This window comes from Pteropus vampyrus, unplaced genomic scaffold, assembly GCF_000151845.1.
Source record: "Pteropus vampyrus isolate Shadow unplaced genomic scaffold, Pvam_2.0 Scaffold65, whole genome shotgun sequence".
NCBI classification, from domain to species: Eukaryota; Metazoa; Chordata; class Mammalia; order Chiroptera; family Pteropodidae; genus Pteropus; species Pteropus vampyrus.
This window is the reverse complement of record NW_011888846.1, coordinates 4542608-4558005: the sequence shown is the minus strand read 5'-3', so window position 1 is coordinate 4558005 and position 15398 is coordinate 4542608. Positions and strand designations below refer to the sequence as shown.

The window sequence follows — 15398 nt, the reverse complement described above, 5'->3', positions numbered from 1 at the left end:
GGGAGGGACGCCGGGGTCTCCTGGGAGCCGGGAGGGAGCTGGTGGATATAAGACCTGTTTGGCAGCCTGAGAACTAGAGGTTTAATACTGGCCCAGAACCGCTATCCTTTCTAGTCAGGACGGGCTCCTCTGGGTGAGCTTTGGGGAGTGACATCGGGGTGCGAATGATGGTGTCTTCTCAGCGCACAAGTCCTCAGGGATCCTGAGACTCTCTCCTGCCCTGTTCATACTGGCCTGACTTGGAACTCAAAAGTAGGTGGGACCCAGCCATAGGAATTGTGTGTGTGTGCGATATGGGTGTAGTGTGTATAGTGTGAGTATAGTGTATTGTGTATGTGTAGTGTGTATAGTGTGTTTACTGTGTCTGTGTAGTGTGTGCATAGTATATTGCGTATGTGTAGTGTATATAGTATTGTGTAGTGTGTATAGTGTGTATCTAATGTGTGTGTAGTGTGTGTGTGTGCAGTGTGTGTATTGTGTGTATACGTAGTGTGTATTGTGTGTATGTGTAGTGTGTATAGTATTGCATAGTGGGTGCGTAGTATGTATTGTGTATGTGTGTGTGTACAGTGTGTGTGTAGTGTGTATGTAGTGTGTGTACAGCATGTGTGTGCACTGTGCATTACAGTGTACAGAGTATATGTGTAGTGTGCGTAGTATGTGTGTGTGTGCCGTGTATATGTCGTGCGTGTGTAGTATGTGTGTGTGTGCAGTGTATATGTAGTGCGTGTGTGTAGTCTGTGTGTGTGCACAGTGTATATGTCGTGTGTGAGTATAGTGTGTGTGTGTGCAGTGTGTGTATTGTGTGTATATGTAGTGTGTGTTGTGTATGTGTAGTGTGTATAGTACTGTGTAGTGTGTATAGTGTGTATGTAGTGCATGTGTGTGCCGTGTATATGTAGTGTGTGTGTAGTATGCGTGTGTGTGCAGTGTGTGTATTGTGCGTATATGTAGTGCGTGTTGTGTATGTGTAGTGTGTATAGTATTGTGTAGTGTGTATAGTGTGTATGTAGTGCGTGTGTGTGCAGTGTATATGGCGTGTGTGAGTATAGTGTGTGTGTGTGCAGTGTGTGTATTGTGTGTATATGTAGTGTGTGCTGTGTATGTGTAGTGTGTATAGTACTGTGTAGTGTGTATAGTGTGTATGTAGTATGCGTGTGTGTGCAGTATGTATGTCGTGTGTGAGTATAGTGTGTGTGTGTGCAGTGTGTGTATTGTGTGTATACGTAGTGCGTGTTGTGTATGTGTAGTGTGTATAGTACTGTGTAGTGTGTATAGTGTGTATGTAGTGCATGTGTGTAGTATCCGTGTGTGCACACTGTATATGTCGTGTGTGAGTATAGTGTGTGTGTGTGCAGTGTGTGTATTGTGTGTATGTGTAGTGTGTGTTGTGTATGTGTAGTGTGTATATTGTGCGTATATGTAGTGTGTATAGTACTGTGTAGTGTGTCTAGTACTGTGTAGTGTGTATAGTGTGTATGTAGTGCGTATGTGTAGTATGTGTGTGTGTGCCGTGTATATGTAGTGTGTGTGTAGTATGCGTGTGTGTGCAGTGTGTATTGTGCGTATATGTAGTGTGTGTTGTGTATGTGTAGTGTGTATAGTACTGTGTAGTGTGTATAGTGTGTATGTAGTGCGTGTGTGTGCAGTGTATATGGTGTGTGTGAGTATAGTGTGTGTGTGCAGTGTGTGTATTGTGTGTATGTGTAGTGTGTGTTGTGTATGTGTAGTGTGTATAGTACTGTGTAGTGTGTATAGTACTGTGTAGTGTGTATAGTGTGTATGTAGTGCGTGCGTGTGCAGTGGTGCGGGTGTGTCTGTGTGCACCCACAGGTGCAGGGAGGAGGCCCGAGGGGACACTGAGGGGGGAGGAGGCCCCTGGGGCGGGAGGGGCAGAGGAGGAAGGGGAGGGTCGCAGGCCGGCAGAGCGGCGCCGAGCAGAGGAAAGGGGATGGAGGGGCTCGGGAGGGCAGGGAAGACAGAGGAGAGGGGGCGACAGGGAGCCTCTGATCAAACCGACGGAGGGGACCAAAAGGGCGACCGATGCCTCTCCCTGTCCTCCCTCCATGGCCCGCCGGCTGGCACCTCACCCGCTGCGGGGCGGGAAGGTAGCGACACCTCCCCCTCGTGCTCGTGGACCTGGGTTTCTGTGCAGACTTGGAGAAGGGACGGGACTCGGTGGCAGGGCAGAGCTGGTCCCACCTCGGCCTGCCCACTGGTAGGTGTCCAGCTGCGTAGGGCATCTTCCTCCCCGGTGATGGTGAGACCCCAGCCCCCGAGGCATCTCACCCGAGGCCCTGCATTCACCACGGTGGGACCCGAGTTTTCTGCTAGTCTTTGCCCTGGAAGCGGGGAAGTCCCCGGGGCGGGGGGCAAGCCTGTCACTCCTTCTGGGGGAAGATGCGAAGAGCGAGGGGCGCACTGTGTGCTGAGGGAGGAGGAGGCCTCGCTCGCTCCCGCGGCCGTGGGGACGGCCTGTGCTGCACAGCCGGCCGGCCGGGAGCTGCTCTAGGGGCAGAGCGAGGGTGCGCCACGGACGCGTGGGGAATGGAAGCTCCTGGGCAGGACCCGTGGAGCTCGCGGCTCGCTCGGCCACCACCCGCCCCGGCAATGCTGACGGCAGGGCTGCGGCGGGCAGCGGGGCTACGCTCCCGGGCCCTGGAGCACGGCCGCAGGCGTCCACGCTGTAGCGCAGGCGGAGCGCGTGCGGCGTTCGGGGCAAGTCGTGCGTCCTCTCTTTGCCTCAGTTTCCTCATCACCGAAGCTGAGAAGAGCACGTCGGGCAGCGGTGAGAATTCAGTGACACGTAAAGTGCTTACGGCAGCGCCCGGCATACAGTAAGCACGCAGGAGATGCAGCCTGTCATTATTACTGTGTAGAAAAAAAATCAGTATAGCACAATGGCTGAATGCCTGGCCTGATAGATCTGACAGCCTCTTCTTGAGTTTACTCTGGTGTTTCCACATCAGGAGCCCAGTCAAAGGCAGGGTGGCTGAAAGTGCGTGATCGGGCCTCTGAGGTGTGTGGGGATGGCTAGGGCCCATCGGGGTGGCCCACGTGGCCCTGCAGAGCGCTTTCTGAAAGGCTGGGCTTCCCGTAGCCATTCCACTCATGACGCCTGTGACAACGCTTGGGCAGTGGGGCAGACACAACGGCCAGCCTTACCTGCAGTCAGGGGGGTGCACCTACACAGAATTCCTGCTGCTCCTGGCAACAAGGTGGGGGTGAAAATGGTGCCACCCTCCTGCCGAGGCTCATCCAGGAAAATGGTTTCTACAACTAGCGACATAATTCAATTTAGCGAGGGGAGCGGGGAATGGACAGAAGCTTTTTGTGATAAGTAATAACTTCGGTTCTCTGAAACACTGACGTGGCAGTACTGACCCCTCCTGGCCCACAGCAGACATCGGACGAACCTTATCCGTCCAGGGTGAGCGGTGCAGACCCTAGAGGATTGGGAGCCTGGTGTCTACTGGTGTATACTGGGGTCTGCAGACGCTCAGCCTGGAGGCACAGGAGTTTTTAAAAAACAGTAAAGTCCGCTTCTTTTCCAGACCGTGCATCGCTAACCTTCTTCCAGGTAGAGCGTGCTGAAGGCAGCATTTTGTTGCCTCTCACAGACGATAGAAGGGAGAGCAGAGGACAGAGGAGATCGATTCTAGTCCTGTGACATGGACGAGGAGCTGAAAACCCAGGAAGCGCGCTGGGGCCCCGAGCAGAGGCTGGATTCACCTGTGGGTGCGAAGTCAGTGTTAGGAAGGCCTTGGGGGTGGGGTGGGCAGGGAGCATGAGACCTACACAGGGGCCACCTTCCCCATCTTCTTCTTGTCCTTCTCTGTGTCCTGGCCTGGGCTCCCAGCGTGAAATGCAGCCCGTGGCTGGGCTCACAGCTTTCTGGCCTCGTCTCTGTCCCCAGTTGCAACAGACTCAGGAACTCAGGGAGCACAAGGTGCCTGACTTGATGGGCCTTTCATGGGAAGGATGACAGAACTCTTGAGCATTCTGATGAAACTCTTGGGGGGGAAGGAACAAATCAACCAAAAAACAATTCCCAGTATAGTCGGCTAAAGAGTGAAGCCACTGGCCAGCAGGCGTGCGCACTGGTCGTGCGGATGGAGCTCAGGCCGAGGAGTTCTACAGGGAGCAGAGATCAGTTTCTCCCTGGTGTCGATGGTGCCCGTGGAGGTTTTAATGTTCCATTAAAAAATATTAAAAACCCGCGAACCAACCCAGACATCCCCCGCCCCTCTCCCGTGTCCTTCCGGCATCATGGCGCTACATGTCTTTGCTGTCGCCGTAATCGTTGTAGGGCACGCTCAGGGTCTGCTCCTCGCACGTCTTCCGGAGGTCCTGGCTGAGCTCTGACCAGTCCAGTCCGTAGGGCTTGATCTCGCTGTAGCGGCAGCCCAGGTACTTGAGGGGGCTGCGTCGCAAGCTTATCCTGGGTTCCTGAAGGAGGCCGTTGCACCAGCTGCTGAGGTCCCCAAGCTGGGAAAGGATGAGGCCAGCTTTCCTAGGGATTAAGCACGGGGGTTAGAAAGAGGAAAAAGCGGGAAAGGCAGACGGTGGGGAGACGTGAAGCTCCAAGGGGGGCAGAGGCCGGTCTGTCTTGCTTATTGTTTAATCACTGGCACTTAGAACTGGGGCCCTCCATAAATATCTGTCAAGAGAATGAATGAATGAATGGATGAAAGAAAAAATTAATCAATAGGATGGTTATGCAAAGCGGGGCAGTTACCGAGCGAAACAAACAAAATGCAAGAGGAAAAAATGAAGAGGAAATAACTAATATTTTAGTGGTAACATCTGTCCTTTTAGAATGATGGAGTCGGCTGTTTTGAAAGACAAATCAAATCAATTTTCTTCAAAGCCAGTAACTGATCATCATTAAATGACAAGGTGTTTGACTGTTTCCGTTTTCAAGGTTATTTCTGAACTGAGTGGAAGCAGCTGATATATTGAACTTCGGGGGATTCCAAATGCAACTAATTATTCCAAATGCAACTAATTATTCCTGTGTGGAGGTCATTAGGGTGTGACGCGGATGAGGACAATGACGCCCTCGGTGCACGATGAGGCAGGGTCCTTCTTGGGGAAAGTGCAGACTCAGTGGTGCACTTTGCCCACGTAACCTCCGGGAGGGCTCATGTTCCCTTGCGCCGTCTCCCCCGGGAAGGAAGGCACCGCCATCAAGCCCCAGTCGAGAGCAGAAACAGGGGTGACGAGAGAGCACCTGAGCTGTGGCAGATTCCTGAGAAGGGAGCAGAGGGGGTGTGGTACCCCAAGTTCACACACGCTGGAAAGGCCAAGAATGGTGTGGTCACATCTGCGTACAGCTTGGAGACATGGGCTGTCACCACCTTCTACCCACTGGCGTGTGGGCTTCTTCCTGGCACCCATTTCCGGTGTCACAGATAGGGACTGCCTAGCAGCCAGTTCTCAGATCCTCCCTGGTTTTGACTCAGGATGAGCGCAGGAGCAGGAGTCCCTCACTCAGCCGTGTTCTTCTTCTTCTCCAAAGACCCAAGTGACCAGAGACCCGTGGAGGGAGAGTCTCTTATTTGAACAAACTCATGAAAGGCTGTGAAACGCCGTTCTCGAAAGCTCGATGAAAGCTCTTGCAGTCTTTATCCACTTCTCAGGTGAGGAACCATCTCTCCGCATTTAATCAACAATTCCTTCCAGAAAATGGAAGTGTCTGCAGCCCATTTAGAGCAAGCATTCAGAGAACAATGGCCACATCGGTTTCATTCCTCTTCTGTCCTGGCAGTGAGCATCGGGGGTGAGCTCACTGCATTCCTGGGAGGGCGAGCGGGAGAGGGGCAGGGCCGATGGCGGAGGAAAGGTGTTGAGCTTCAGCAGCAAAGTCGAGGGGCTAAGGCAGTGTGAGGTCGTCGGAGGGGTAGGCATGTTTCCTTCAATTTCAATGGTGGGTCAGAGGAAATCAAACAAACACTCCGCCTGCCGACTAAATACCGTCCTGTGCAGATGGTCTCTCCTCTGCCTGTCAGACTCTGTAGTTTGGCCAAGCAGGCTTTCCGAGAGTCATCACCAACAGGGACTTTGGTGGCCCATCCTCTTAATCTGTCCTACTGCATGTCATGAGTCGCTGACAAATTTGGGGGAGGCGGAGGCAAGGGGAATGGAAGAAGAGTGAGGAACAGCATCTCTACCACCTTCGAGAAATCGATACAGGAACGCATCCCGGCCATCCTTTCCGACAAATGGATTTGATTAGCCCATGGAGTCTTTGGGGCTACCCGCATTGCTTGCTTTTACAAAAATAATAATTAATTAGGGTCTGCCCTTGACTTCCCTCTTCCTTTTTAATTTTTTTTACTCTGTTAGGCGAGGCAACCCTTGGTTGACCTCACAGATTACAAGGACCTTGTCAGCTTACAATCCCTTATTTTTTAAACCTACAGCACCTGGTCTTCCTAGGTGGTCTCCCATCCAAGTACTAACCAGGCCCAACCCTGCTTAGCTTCCGAGATCAGACGGGATCGGACTTGTTCAAGGTGGCGTGGCCGTAGCCTCCCTCTTTCTTAATAGCAATGCAGCCAATGTTGTTCTCAAAATATTTTACCCCCAGCTCAGTCTGGAGACCTCCACGAATTTTCATGGAAATGGACAGCACTGAGCTGAGGGAATCCCTTCTGCGTGCTCACAGGAAGTAGGTACTAGGTACTTAACAGACTCTCACAACTGACTGCAAAGTGGGCTGATGTATCTCAGGGCAGAAGACTTTCTCTTTCCTGTGGTTCTCCCTGAGATCTACGGCACTAATAAGGAAAACTTCATTTTCCACAAGCTAAAGAAGCTACACATTTCTTTTCTAATCTCTATACAGCCTTGAAAAACCAGTATAAAGGTCTCCTGGAAGGAGAGTTTGGGGAAAGGCGTGTATAGTCAGCAGCAGGCCTCACTTTACAGCGAGACCTACCTTTCTTCCCCTGCTCACTTTCCTCATTAATGAATTTTCCTTCTGACTCTTGAGTTACAAGAGAGGAACTGGCAATCCAAGCGCCCTTGGAAATCGAGATGATATATGAAATGTCTGTGCTATTCAAATTGTGACATTTATGTTCCCTAACAGAGAGCTGTATATATACACACGATAAATGTCACAGGAAGGAGGATAGGGAGGAGGAGAAGGGTGGGGGAGCAAAGAGGAAGGAGGGAATGGAGGAGAAGGGGGCAGGGCGTTGGGGAGGGGGGATGACGTGAGTGACAGGAGGGCAGGGGTGTGATAAGGTATGGAGCAGAGAGGACATTTCTTAGTACGTGTTAACCTCCTAACCTAGGGTTGGCTTTTTACCAGAACCGTGACAAAACAAATGAAAAGTCCCTTGTCTGTTGTCCTCTGTGTCTTGGTCCACAGTAGTGCACCTGTTTGCTCAAGGACTGCCACCCTTTATCGACGTCAGGAAGAAATTTACGGAATGCACAAAGATTCTTCCTGACCTTACACATGACGTCATTTTATGTCAGGAAGATAATCCTAAATTTCCTCCTTCCTTCAAAAGAAAGAATTGTTTGGGAAATGTCCTGAACAATGGTCTTTTAGGAAAGTTTATAATTTCTGGCTACAAGAGGAGGCACACTGAGGCTGGGTCGCCCCCTGGTTTGGTCAGAGGTCAGATGGATGGGATGATTTTTGGGTGATATTTTCGTTCAGCCCTGTTATCTGGAGTGCAAAAATTCTTTTAGCGCCAGAGGATACAACCACATTGATTTTCTTCATTTTCTTTCTTTTTTCTCTATTCTCAAATTCTTGCCATATTTTGTTTTTCTTCATGAGATTCTAAATAATTTTGGGACATACAGGTACCAACATTCTCTGTAAAAGCCTCTTCACCCTGTCTATCTCTGTAAATTCCAGAATTTCCAAGGAAATTGTTTTTCTCAAAGTAGCAAATGAATATGTTATTCTACATATTCTTCCTGTTCCTCTCTTTCAAAGAAAGACATGCGTCTGGGCTTGCAATCTAAAAGCAGTGGGTACTGAGTTTTTGAAAGTTGTCGCCTGGGGGTCAGAGGAAGTTAGCAAACGTGATACTACCCTAACTTTAGCTAAGATAGATGTCAAGGTGAGTCATTGACTACCCCCACGTTGTCTTTTGAGAGTGTGGAATTTAGCTCAAAATATATCTGTAGAATGCACATAATATATGCAAAGTTCGTATGCAGTAAATACTTTTTTGATAACCTCTTCAATAATTTCCCTAATTTTCCTTCACAAGACTAAGCTTTTGGCACCTACGGGTTTAGCATTTGAAATGCTGTGTCAGCATGGTAGACAGGGGAGGCAAAGCAGGTCAAGGGCAAACTTTTTTCCAGGTTCAGGAAATGCATTCATGACTTGACTACTTAAATAAAGCTTATCCAAAACTAAGCTGTACGAACTGAGCTGTCTAAAGCGCAGGGCTTACTTCTCCAAGCACCTAAGCTCACCCAGGATATCGATGCAAACGCCTGAGCACATTATTATAGAGGAGGAGGTACCCAATTTCAAAGAGCCGAGGTCTTTAAAAGAGGCAGTGAAGTTTAATGATTACCTGGGGCCTAATTCGTCCTCACACCGCCAGGTGAATTCTCCAAAGCTCTCGTAATGCTGGTTATAGTGGTAGAGGACTCGATGTAGGGTGGGAGAACCGAGGTCCAGAAGGGTGTTGTAGGCTGTCTGTTGCTCCTTCCCGCTCGTGTAGCCATTGAAGAGATTGTAGATCTTGTCTGCTATTTCTGAGGAGGGCAGATAAGGCAAATAAATAAGATTATATATATGTATATAAATGATGTATACAGACACGTATGTAAGCATGTGCGTGGATGTGTGTGTATGCACATATACATGTACACGTGTGTGTGTGTGTGTGTGTGTGTGTGTGTGTGTGTGTGTGTGTGTGTGTGTATGACGTTACTTAAAGAATGCTGAGCCTAGAGCATGGAGAAAGTGGGTTGACTAATTTACTTTACGGCTGCCTCATCAGGTAAGTCTTCGAATAGAATACCTCCAAGGTCAATGTCAGTTATAATATTCTGTCTTTACCCATGTTTCCTAAACCTACAGAGCCTGAGGCAAAAGCTCATAGATCAATACTTTATTGGCAAGTGTGACCCCAGGGAAGCATGAGGGAGGACAAAGGGAAATGTGACAAGAAAGTAGGCAGAGCCGACAGAGAGGAGTGAGCTGGTGGCTGCGTTTGCCAGAGGGGACGTAGGAAGGGACCGGATCCCCACTGGTCCATGGGGTGAGGGGGAAGGAAGAAGACTTTAGCTCTAGGTCCACCCCGTGGTTGTTCCACGGTGCTTCACATCTGCCCCTCGAGACATTACCTCCTCTGTACGTCTAGCTGCGTTTGCTTGGGTACCAAGTGGGTCCTACAAAAGGCAATAGGGAAGCCCCGGGCAGCCGGGGGCAGGCATTTGGCTCAGGGGTGAAGTGAGGCACTGTCAGGTCCTGACTTGAGCAACTTGAACCTGAAATAGCCACAGTACCAAAAGCGACCTGGCCCCATGACTGCAGAACCTTTGCTGGGGCCGCCCAAACCAGATATGAAGACACGCTTGCTGACACATAAATGAATTCCAGTACATTCTGCAGTTCCAAATGAGTAATCTTTCAGTTTAATTTATATCTTTTATACTTCTGCCTCGAAGGCATGCATTGCTAAGCTGAACTTGGCATTTTCTCCTAGAGAGTTCAAAGCATTTTATCATGCACTGTTTTCTCATTAAACCTGTCAGAAAGGAGATTTGTTTACATTTCCTTCCTAAACAGCTGGGAACTAAGATGGGCGAGCAACGCTTTGTTTCAGCGCCAATGTTAAATCTGGAGATGAAGAAACGAAGTCTGTATAGATTTCTAAGCCAGACTGCCCATTTGATGCCCTGCTAGTTTAAAGGCATAGCAACCTGATTCCTTGTCACAATTCTAAGTGAATCCAGGGCTGCTGGTCATGACAGTCATCACTGCAGGAGTCTCCTGGGTTGGAATGCATATACTTCTACCCCTACTCTGCCTAGACATTGAAATAATTTCCTTCCTTTTCTATCTTGCCCATTGCTAATGAGGACAGGAGCCCAATCTTACTTCCTCGGTGTTCGGAGTGGCTAGCCCAAGGCCAGACAATATCGTAGATCAAAAAACCTTAGCCAAACGAAGGGAACTCATGACTTGGGAGCAATGTGACTCTACTTTGGGAGAGGATTTCTCAGTGATATCTCTCCACACCGGGCTATACCAGTCTTTTAGCAACCAAGGTCTTCTAGCCGGCAACTTTAGCTGCGTTAAAAATAACGTTTCGTTCAGAAATGCATTTAAATTTGCAGGATTTTAAAATCCTCAGGTGGTTAAAATAGAATCAAGAGATTAACAAGGAAAGTGATTTAGAAAATTAAGACCTATGGTATCCTCAGTTATTTAATAAAGGCCTATTGATTGCCAAGAGCTTTACGTATGTGAATTTCAACCCTCACGCCACCACTGCAAAATGGATATGACTCTCCCTGGTCTACAAATAAGGACAATCGAAGAAAGGCAAAGTTACCCGCCCCGGGTCACAGAGCCAAGATTCAACACTATGTGTGTCTTCCTGTGCCCTCGTGTACTGATGCTCAGGGCATGGCGGTGTTTAACCAACTTAAGATACAGGAGACAGTCTTGGGGGATGCGCTTATGGGGCGACTGCTTCTAGTAGAGGACCATGCCCTGGTTGGCCCATAGATGCCAAGTAAGAGGAAGTCCTAGTCAGCGTCCATCGCTTCTGGAGTTGAGGCAGAAAGAAGCAGGGGACTGTTCTCAGAGTCGTGATGTGTTCTGTGGGAGGCAGGGCGTGGGTGACAGGGGAGGGAAAGTGTGGGTGATCAGGCCAGAGCCCAGGTGGGGAGGTTTGGGGTTCCTCTCCCACCCTTTTACTGATACGAATCTGTCCTGAATTCTGGGGACGGGCAGTAGTGGCCCAGGCCCTGAGCCCTGGTTGTGAGGGTCTCCGCTGAGAAGGAGTTTCCTGGCACACGGACTATTCTCATGTCACGACAGTGGCGTCCGGCTGGAGGAGGCTGGTGCTTCCCATCAGCAGCGGCCTGTGCCCCTGAGACCAGGTGGGACGGGCCCTGGTTCCTCCACGAATCTCCCGAAACCAAGAGAAGCGAACTCCAGGGTGTGCTTAAAAGCCTAAGTCAATAAACAGGATGCTGTATTCAGAACGATCTATACGCTGGTCTCCTAGAGCTTGAGTATTTCTGGCTCCTTCTCTCTCCATTGACAGAATTTAGAGATATTACTTCATTAACTTTCACAGCGTCTCAAGAATTCAGTAACTCTAAGAATAGAGAAGAATACAAGGCATTTTTCTTTTCAGTTAACCCTTAGCCCGGCTTTCAGCTTCACAGAGGACCTGAGTTACCCAGACCCGTATCCGTCTTCCCTTCCTTCAACGTGCGTGACGTCCGAGGACAGTTAAAATGCAGGTGGAGACAAGGCAGGGACCCTGTACACACAGCCGCAGCACAAGAACGGAAACCGAGTCATTAGAAGGGAGCCGAGATCTCTCAGGCGGCAGAATAAACGAACAGGGCTGGGACTGAAGCCTTTGGACCAGGGAGGACGGTTAGGAACAGGCTCTACAGCATCAAACGGAGCTGGGTTCCACTATATTAGCTGTGTGGCCTTGGACACGTTACTGAACCTCTCTGGGCCTTAATTTCCTTGTCTGTTCAATGATAGTCAATAATATATACATTTCAAGATTATCGTGAGATTAAAGGTGACATTAAATGTGAAGCCTTTCTTTGGCTCAGTGTTCGGACACAGGGAGCACCCATCCATTCATTCATTCAATACCGCGTTTCCCGAGCGCTCACCGTGTGCTTTCCATTTTTCTAGGTACCTCAGTGAGAAACCGACAAAAATCCTCACCTCTACGGCCCTCACAGTCTAGGGGTAGGAGACATTGAGTTAAGCGATACACATAATAAATAAGCAGAACATAATGTCTTAGAGAATGGAAAGAATAAAAGGCGGGGAGGAAGGTGGGGCATTGTGATTTTAAAGAGGGTGTCACGTTAGGTCTCACGGAAAAGCTGACATTCCAGCCCCGAGTGGAGTCGGAGGAAGGGAGCGAATGAGCTGCAGGGCCGTCCGGGGGGCGGGCAGCGGGGAGCGTGCCAGGGAGATGAGCTGCCAGCACAGAGGCTCCCGGGCTGTGCTGGGCAGCATATCCAAAAACGGCAAATAAACCATAGTGTCTGGAATAAGGCGAGGGGCTGAGCCGGACGATAGCAGACGTTATTTTGGGATTATTATCACCAGGTATCTACTAGATCACGCTTTCCCCATGAGACTGAAATGCAGGAGTCCAAGAGACCGGGGGGAAGGTAGCCTCCTATAAATGAGGGGAGCGACTCCAGGAGCAGAAGAGAGAGCTTTCTTATTCTCCCAGTGCCGCTGTTCTTTTTACAATGAAACAAGAATCCTGGGCAGCATCTACGCCTCTGCTCACGGCTCCCTTGCTGCTATGACAAAGGTCCCCTGAACAGAGGTCCTAGGTCATCACTGTCCTTATTCCTGGAGAGCTACCTGAGACCTCGGTCTGGCCCACACTGAAGTAACTGACTGTAGAATTCCACATGGAAACGATGAATCCCAGATGGCCTTATGTTTTTGTCGTTCTGAGCACTGTCCAAATTGCAAGCTGCCCCCCCCCCCCGCCCAAGTCTGTCTGTCCTCCCGCTGCCCATGGCGTTCCCTGTGCTGCCCTGTGTCCCTGCACACTAGCGATTCTCTATTGAGAATCGAGCTTGATTCTCAGCCTGGAAGGCTTGTGGACACATAGGTCGTGGGGTTCTGATTTAGCGGGTCTCATGTGGAACCAGAGTTGGCATTTCTAACAAGTCCCAAGATGATGCCGACGCTGCTGGCCTGGATGGCACTTTGAGAGCCGCTGCTCTATTTATGCTAATTCATCCTCTCGAAACTATTTCCTCTGGGACCTCATGAAGAACACCCCGGAAAGCCACGCCCCAGCCTAGAGCCTGGCTGATCTTGTTACTGAAGCTAGCTTGTTCCCACGGGGGGCAGGGGAGTTCCGGTAACACATTGGGAGAAACTTACACGGTGGCTTTAGTGTCATGACGTGGTAAAAATCTTCACAGGAAGTAACCGGTTTAGGAAGAGTGTTCACTCAGCAATCGAGTGTGGCTTCCTGCTGGCTAACCAGGAGCTGCAGCCCTGTTCTAGGTCACTTGAAAGGTAATTCCCATCTGTGACTAGGTGTAAGCTCACACCCGAGTGAGCTGTATTTATGATCACCATCTGGCTTAGAAGGAGGCCAAGCATTCCTTTTTTTTTTTTTTTTTTTGGTAGAACTGCTAGAACTGTATTAATTTGTGAGGCCACTCTTAATTAGTCTGACTCATTAATCTCGACATTTGCCCTGGAAGGACTGACCTGGGAATGTCAGCTCATTCTCTAAGCATGAAATGGCCTCTCGTGCTCCCGGCTGGGACCTCAGAAGCGACTCCTCATCAGGGAGCACAAGCCATCAGAGGCCCCTCTCGATACGTGGAGGGAGCTGGACTTAACCCAAAGGCGCCCCTGAGAGAAACAGCTCGGTGGCCTCCGCTAGGCAGACCAGTCTATGTCAGCCACTATGTCAGAGATGCTTTCCACCCATCTATTCCCGCAGGTAGCATTACGCTGCCCCCTCCTACCTGCTAATCACCTCCCTGATGTCCCACCAGCCTGCCGCCTATTCAGCAAGCAAGTCCAAGGTGCCCACGGCTGCCGGAAGGGCATCAGCACATTCTCCAAGACAGAAATAGCTGGGGCGCCTCCTCACCTGCTCCGGCATGGAGTGAGAAACCAATAGGTGGTGACATAAGGGGGCCACGGGTCCTCCCCGTGTCCCACCGGGGGGTTTTCAACCCCAGGCTCTGCTTTTATCAGTGGGGGGCTGCAGAGACCTTTGCAAGTCATTCAGCCCACACCCCACAAGCCAGGCAGAACCCGCTGCAGAGAGAAGCACGTCTGTCTCACACGTAAAGGTCTCTGTCCTGCTGTCACATCCTGGTGGACACTGATCGTCCTGAAAGGAAGAGTGTTTTGGTATCTAAATTGAATATTCCTTTTTTTTTTTTTAACGTAGGTCTTTTCTTCACCAGTATTCAGAGGCAAAGAAAGGTTTTCAGTCTTTTATATAACAACCCTCTCAATATCTAATTTAACGCTGTAGGCCAAATGGGAATCGATGTCAGATCATGAATGTGAGTGCTGGACGCTGACGGCGTGACCCTGGCCAGCTTATCTGCTCTGCTCTGGCCTCAGTTTCTGCATCTACAAAATGGGGCCAATATTCTATTCCTTCAGCAAATACTTACTGCGCTCCTATTGGAAAAGCAGACATGGTCAACGACAGCATTTGCATAAGAACATTTGCCTGTTATTAGAGACGTTGCCTGATGCCAGAAGTTTCCATTGTGCAAGTTTCCAGGAGAGAACTATCGTGGCCAGGTGGATTTGCTGGTGCCCCGCCAGGTGCCTTATTCATGGCCCCTGACCCCAGGTGTATCAGGATGATCACGAGGGACACTGCCCCGGAATGTGTACTCCTTAACAGTCCCTGAACACTTACTACGAGACGGGCACTTAAAAAAGACTTCGCCTAACCTCACTCATTTAATCCTGACTAGAGACTTATTATCTAGGGTAACATTACCCCTCACCCCACTTTACAGATTAGTAAACTGAGATATGAGATGAAATAACTTGCTCAAGGCCACAGAGTTAGATGGTGGAGCAGGAATTTGAACCTGGGAGTTCTGACTCCAGAATCTATGTTTTCTATCAACCATTTGGTCATCATTCTGCCTTCTAAGTGCTGGGGACACAGCGGTGGTCAAAAAGAGACGGGGACTTCGCTCTCACGGAACTCTCTGTCCAGTGACGTAGACAGACATTGAACATGTGATGATAGTAATAAACGCAGATCAATGTTCCGAAGGAAAGAAACATGGTACCTGAGGACGTCTCGCGATGTCCTTTGACCTCTTCTGTACTGAGGAAGGGATACTTTGAGATCTGCGGGCTGAGGGGAGTTAATCAGTGGACAGGGGTGGGGGTGGAGAGCATTCAAGGTAAGGACATGGACACATGCAAAGGCTGCATGGCAGGCATCGGTGAGACGAATGGGCAAGAAGAGGCTGGAGGAGTGGGCAAGGGCCACCCCGCTTAGGTCCCAACATGCTTGTGAAATATTTTGATTTTTGTCAAAAGAAGAATGGCATCCAGTAAAGAGTTTTAAGGAGCCTTACGATGATTAGATAAACAGTGCCCTTAACGCACCGTGCGTGCTAACGGAGGCGATAAATGCGAAAGTCATTTCAGAAGTTGTAAAGTG

General features: G+C 49.8%; 1 protein-coding gene and 1 non-coding gene across 3 annotated transcripts in view; both read right to left on the bottom strand.

The window, feature by feature from the left end:
- Nucleotides 1–4275: 4275 nt before the first annotated feature.
- Nucleotides 4276–15398, bottom strand: part of ASTN1 (astrotactin 1) — a 297914-nt gene continuing 286791 nt past the window's right edge. Inside the window, exons 22-23 of one of the 2 annotated variants that reach the window (XM_011361242.1) lie at nucleotides 8559–8742; nucleotides 4276–4513 (exon numbers count right to left, since the gene is read on the bottom strand). In XM_011361242.1, coding sequence (XP_011359544.1) covers nucleotides 4276–4513; nucleotides 8559–8742 — 422 coding nt within the window. Of the gene's footprint in view, nucleotides 4514–8544; nucleotides 8743–15398 lie in introns of those variants that run through there. The other variant, XM_011361243.1, reaches the window with a different exon arrangement.
- On the bottom strand, nucleotides 6417–6535 carry LOC111740549. Its single transcript, XR_002780647.1, has one exon. It is a non-coding gene; the product is annotated as a 5S ribosomal RNA (ribosomal RNA).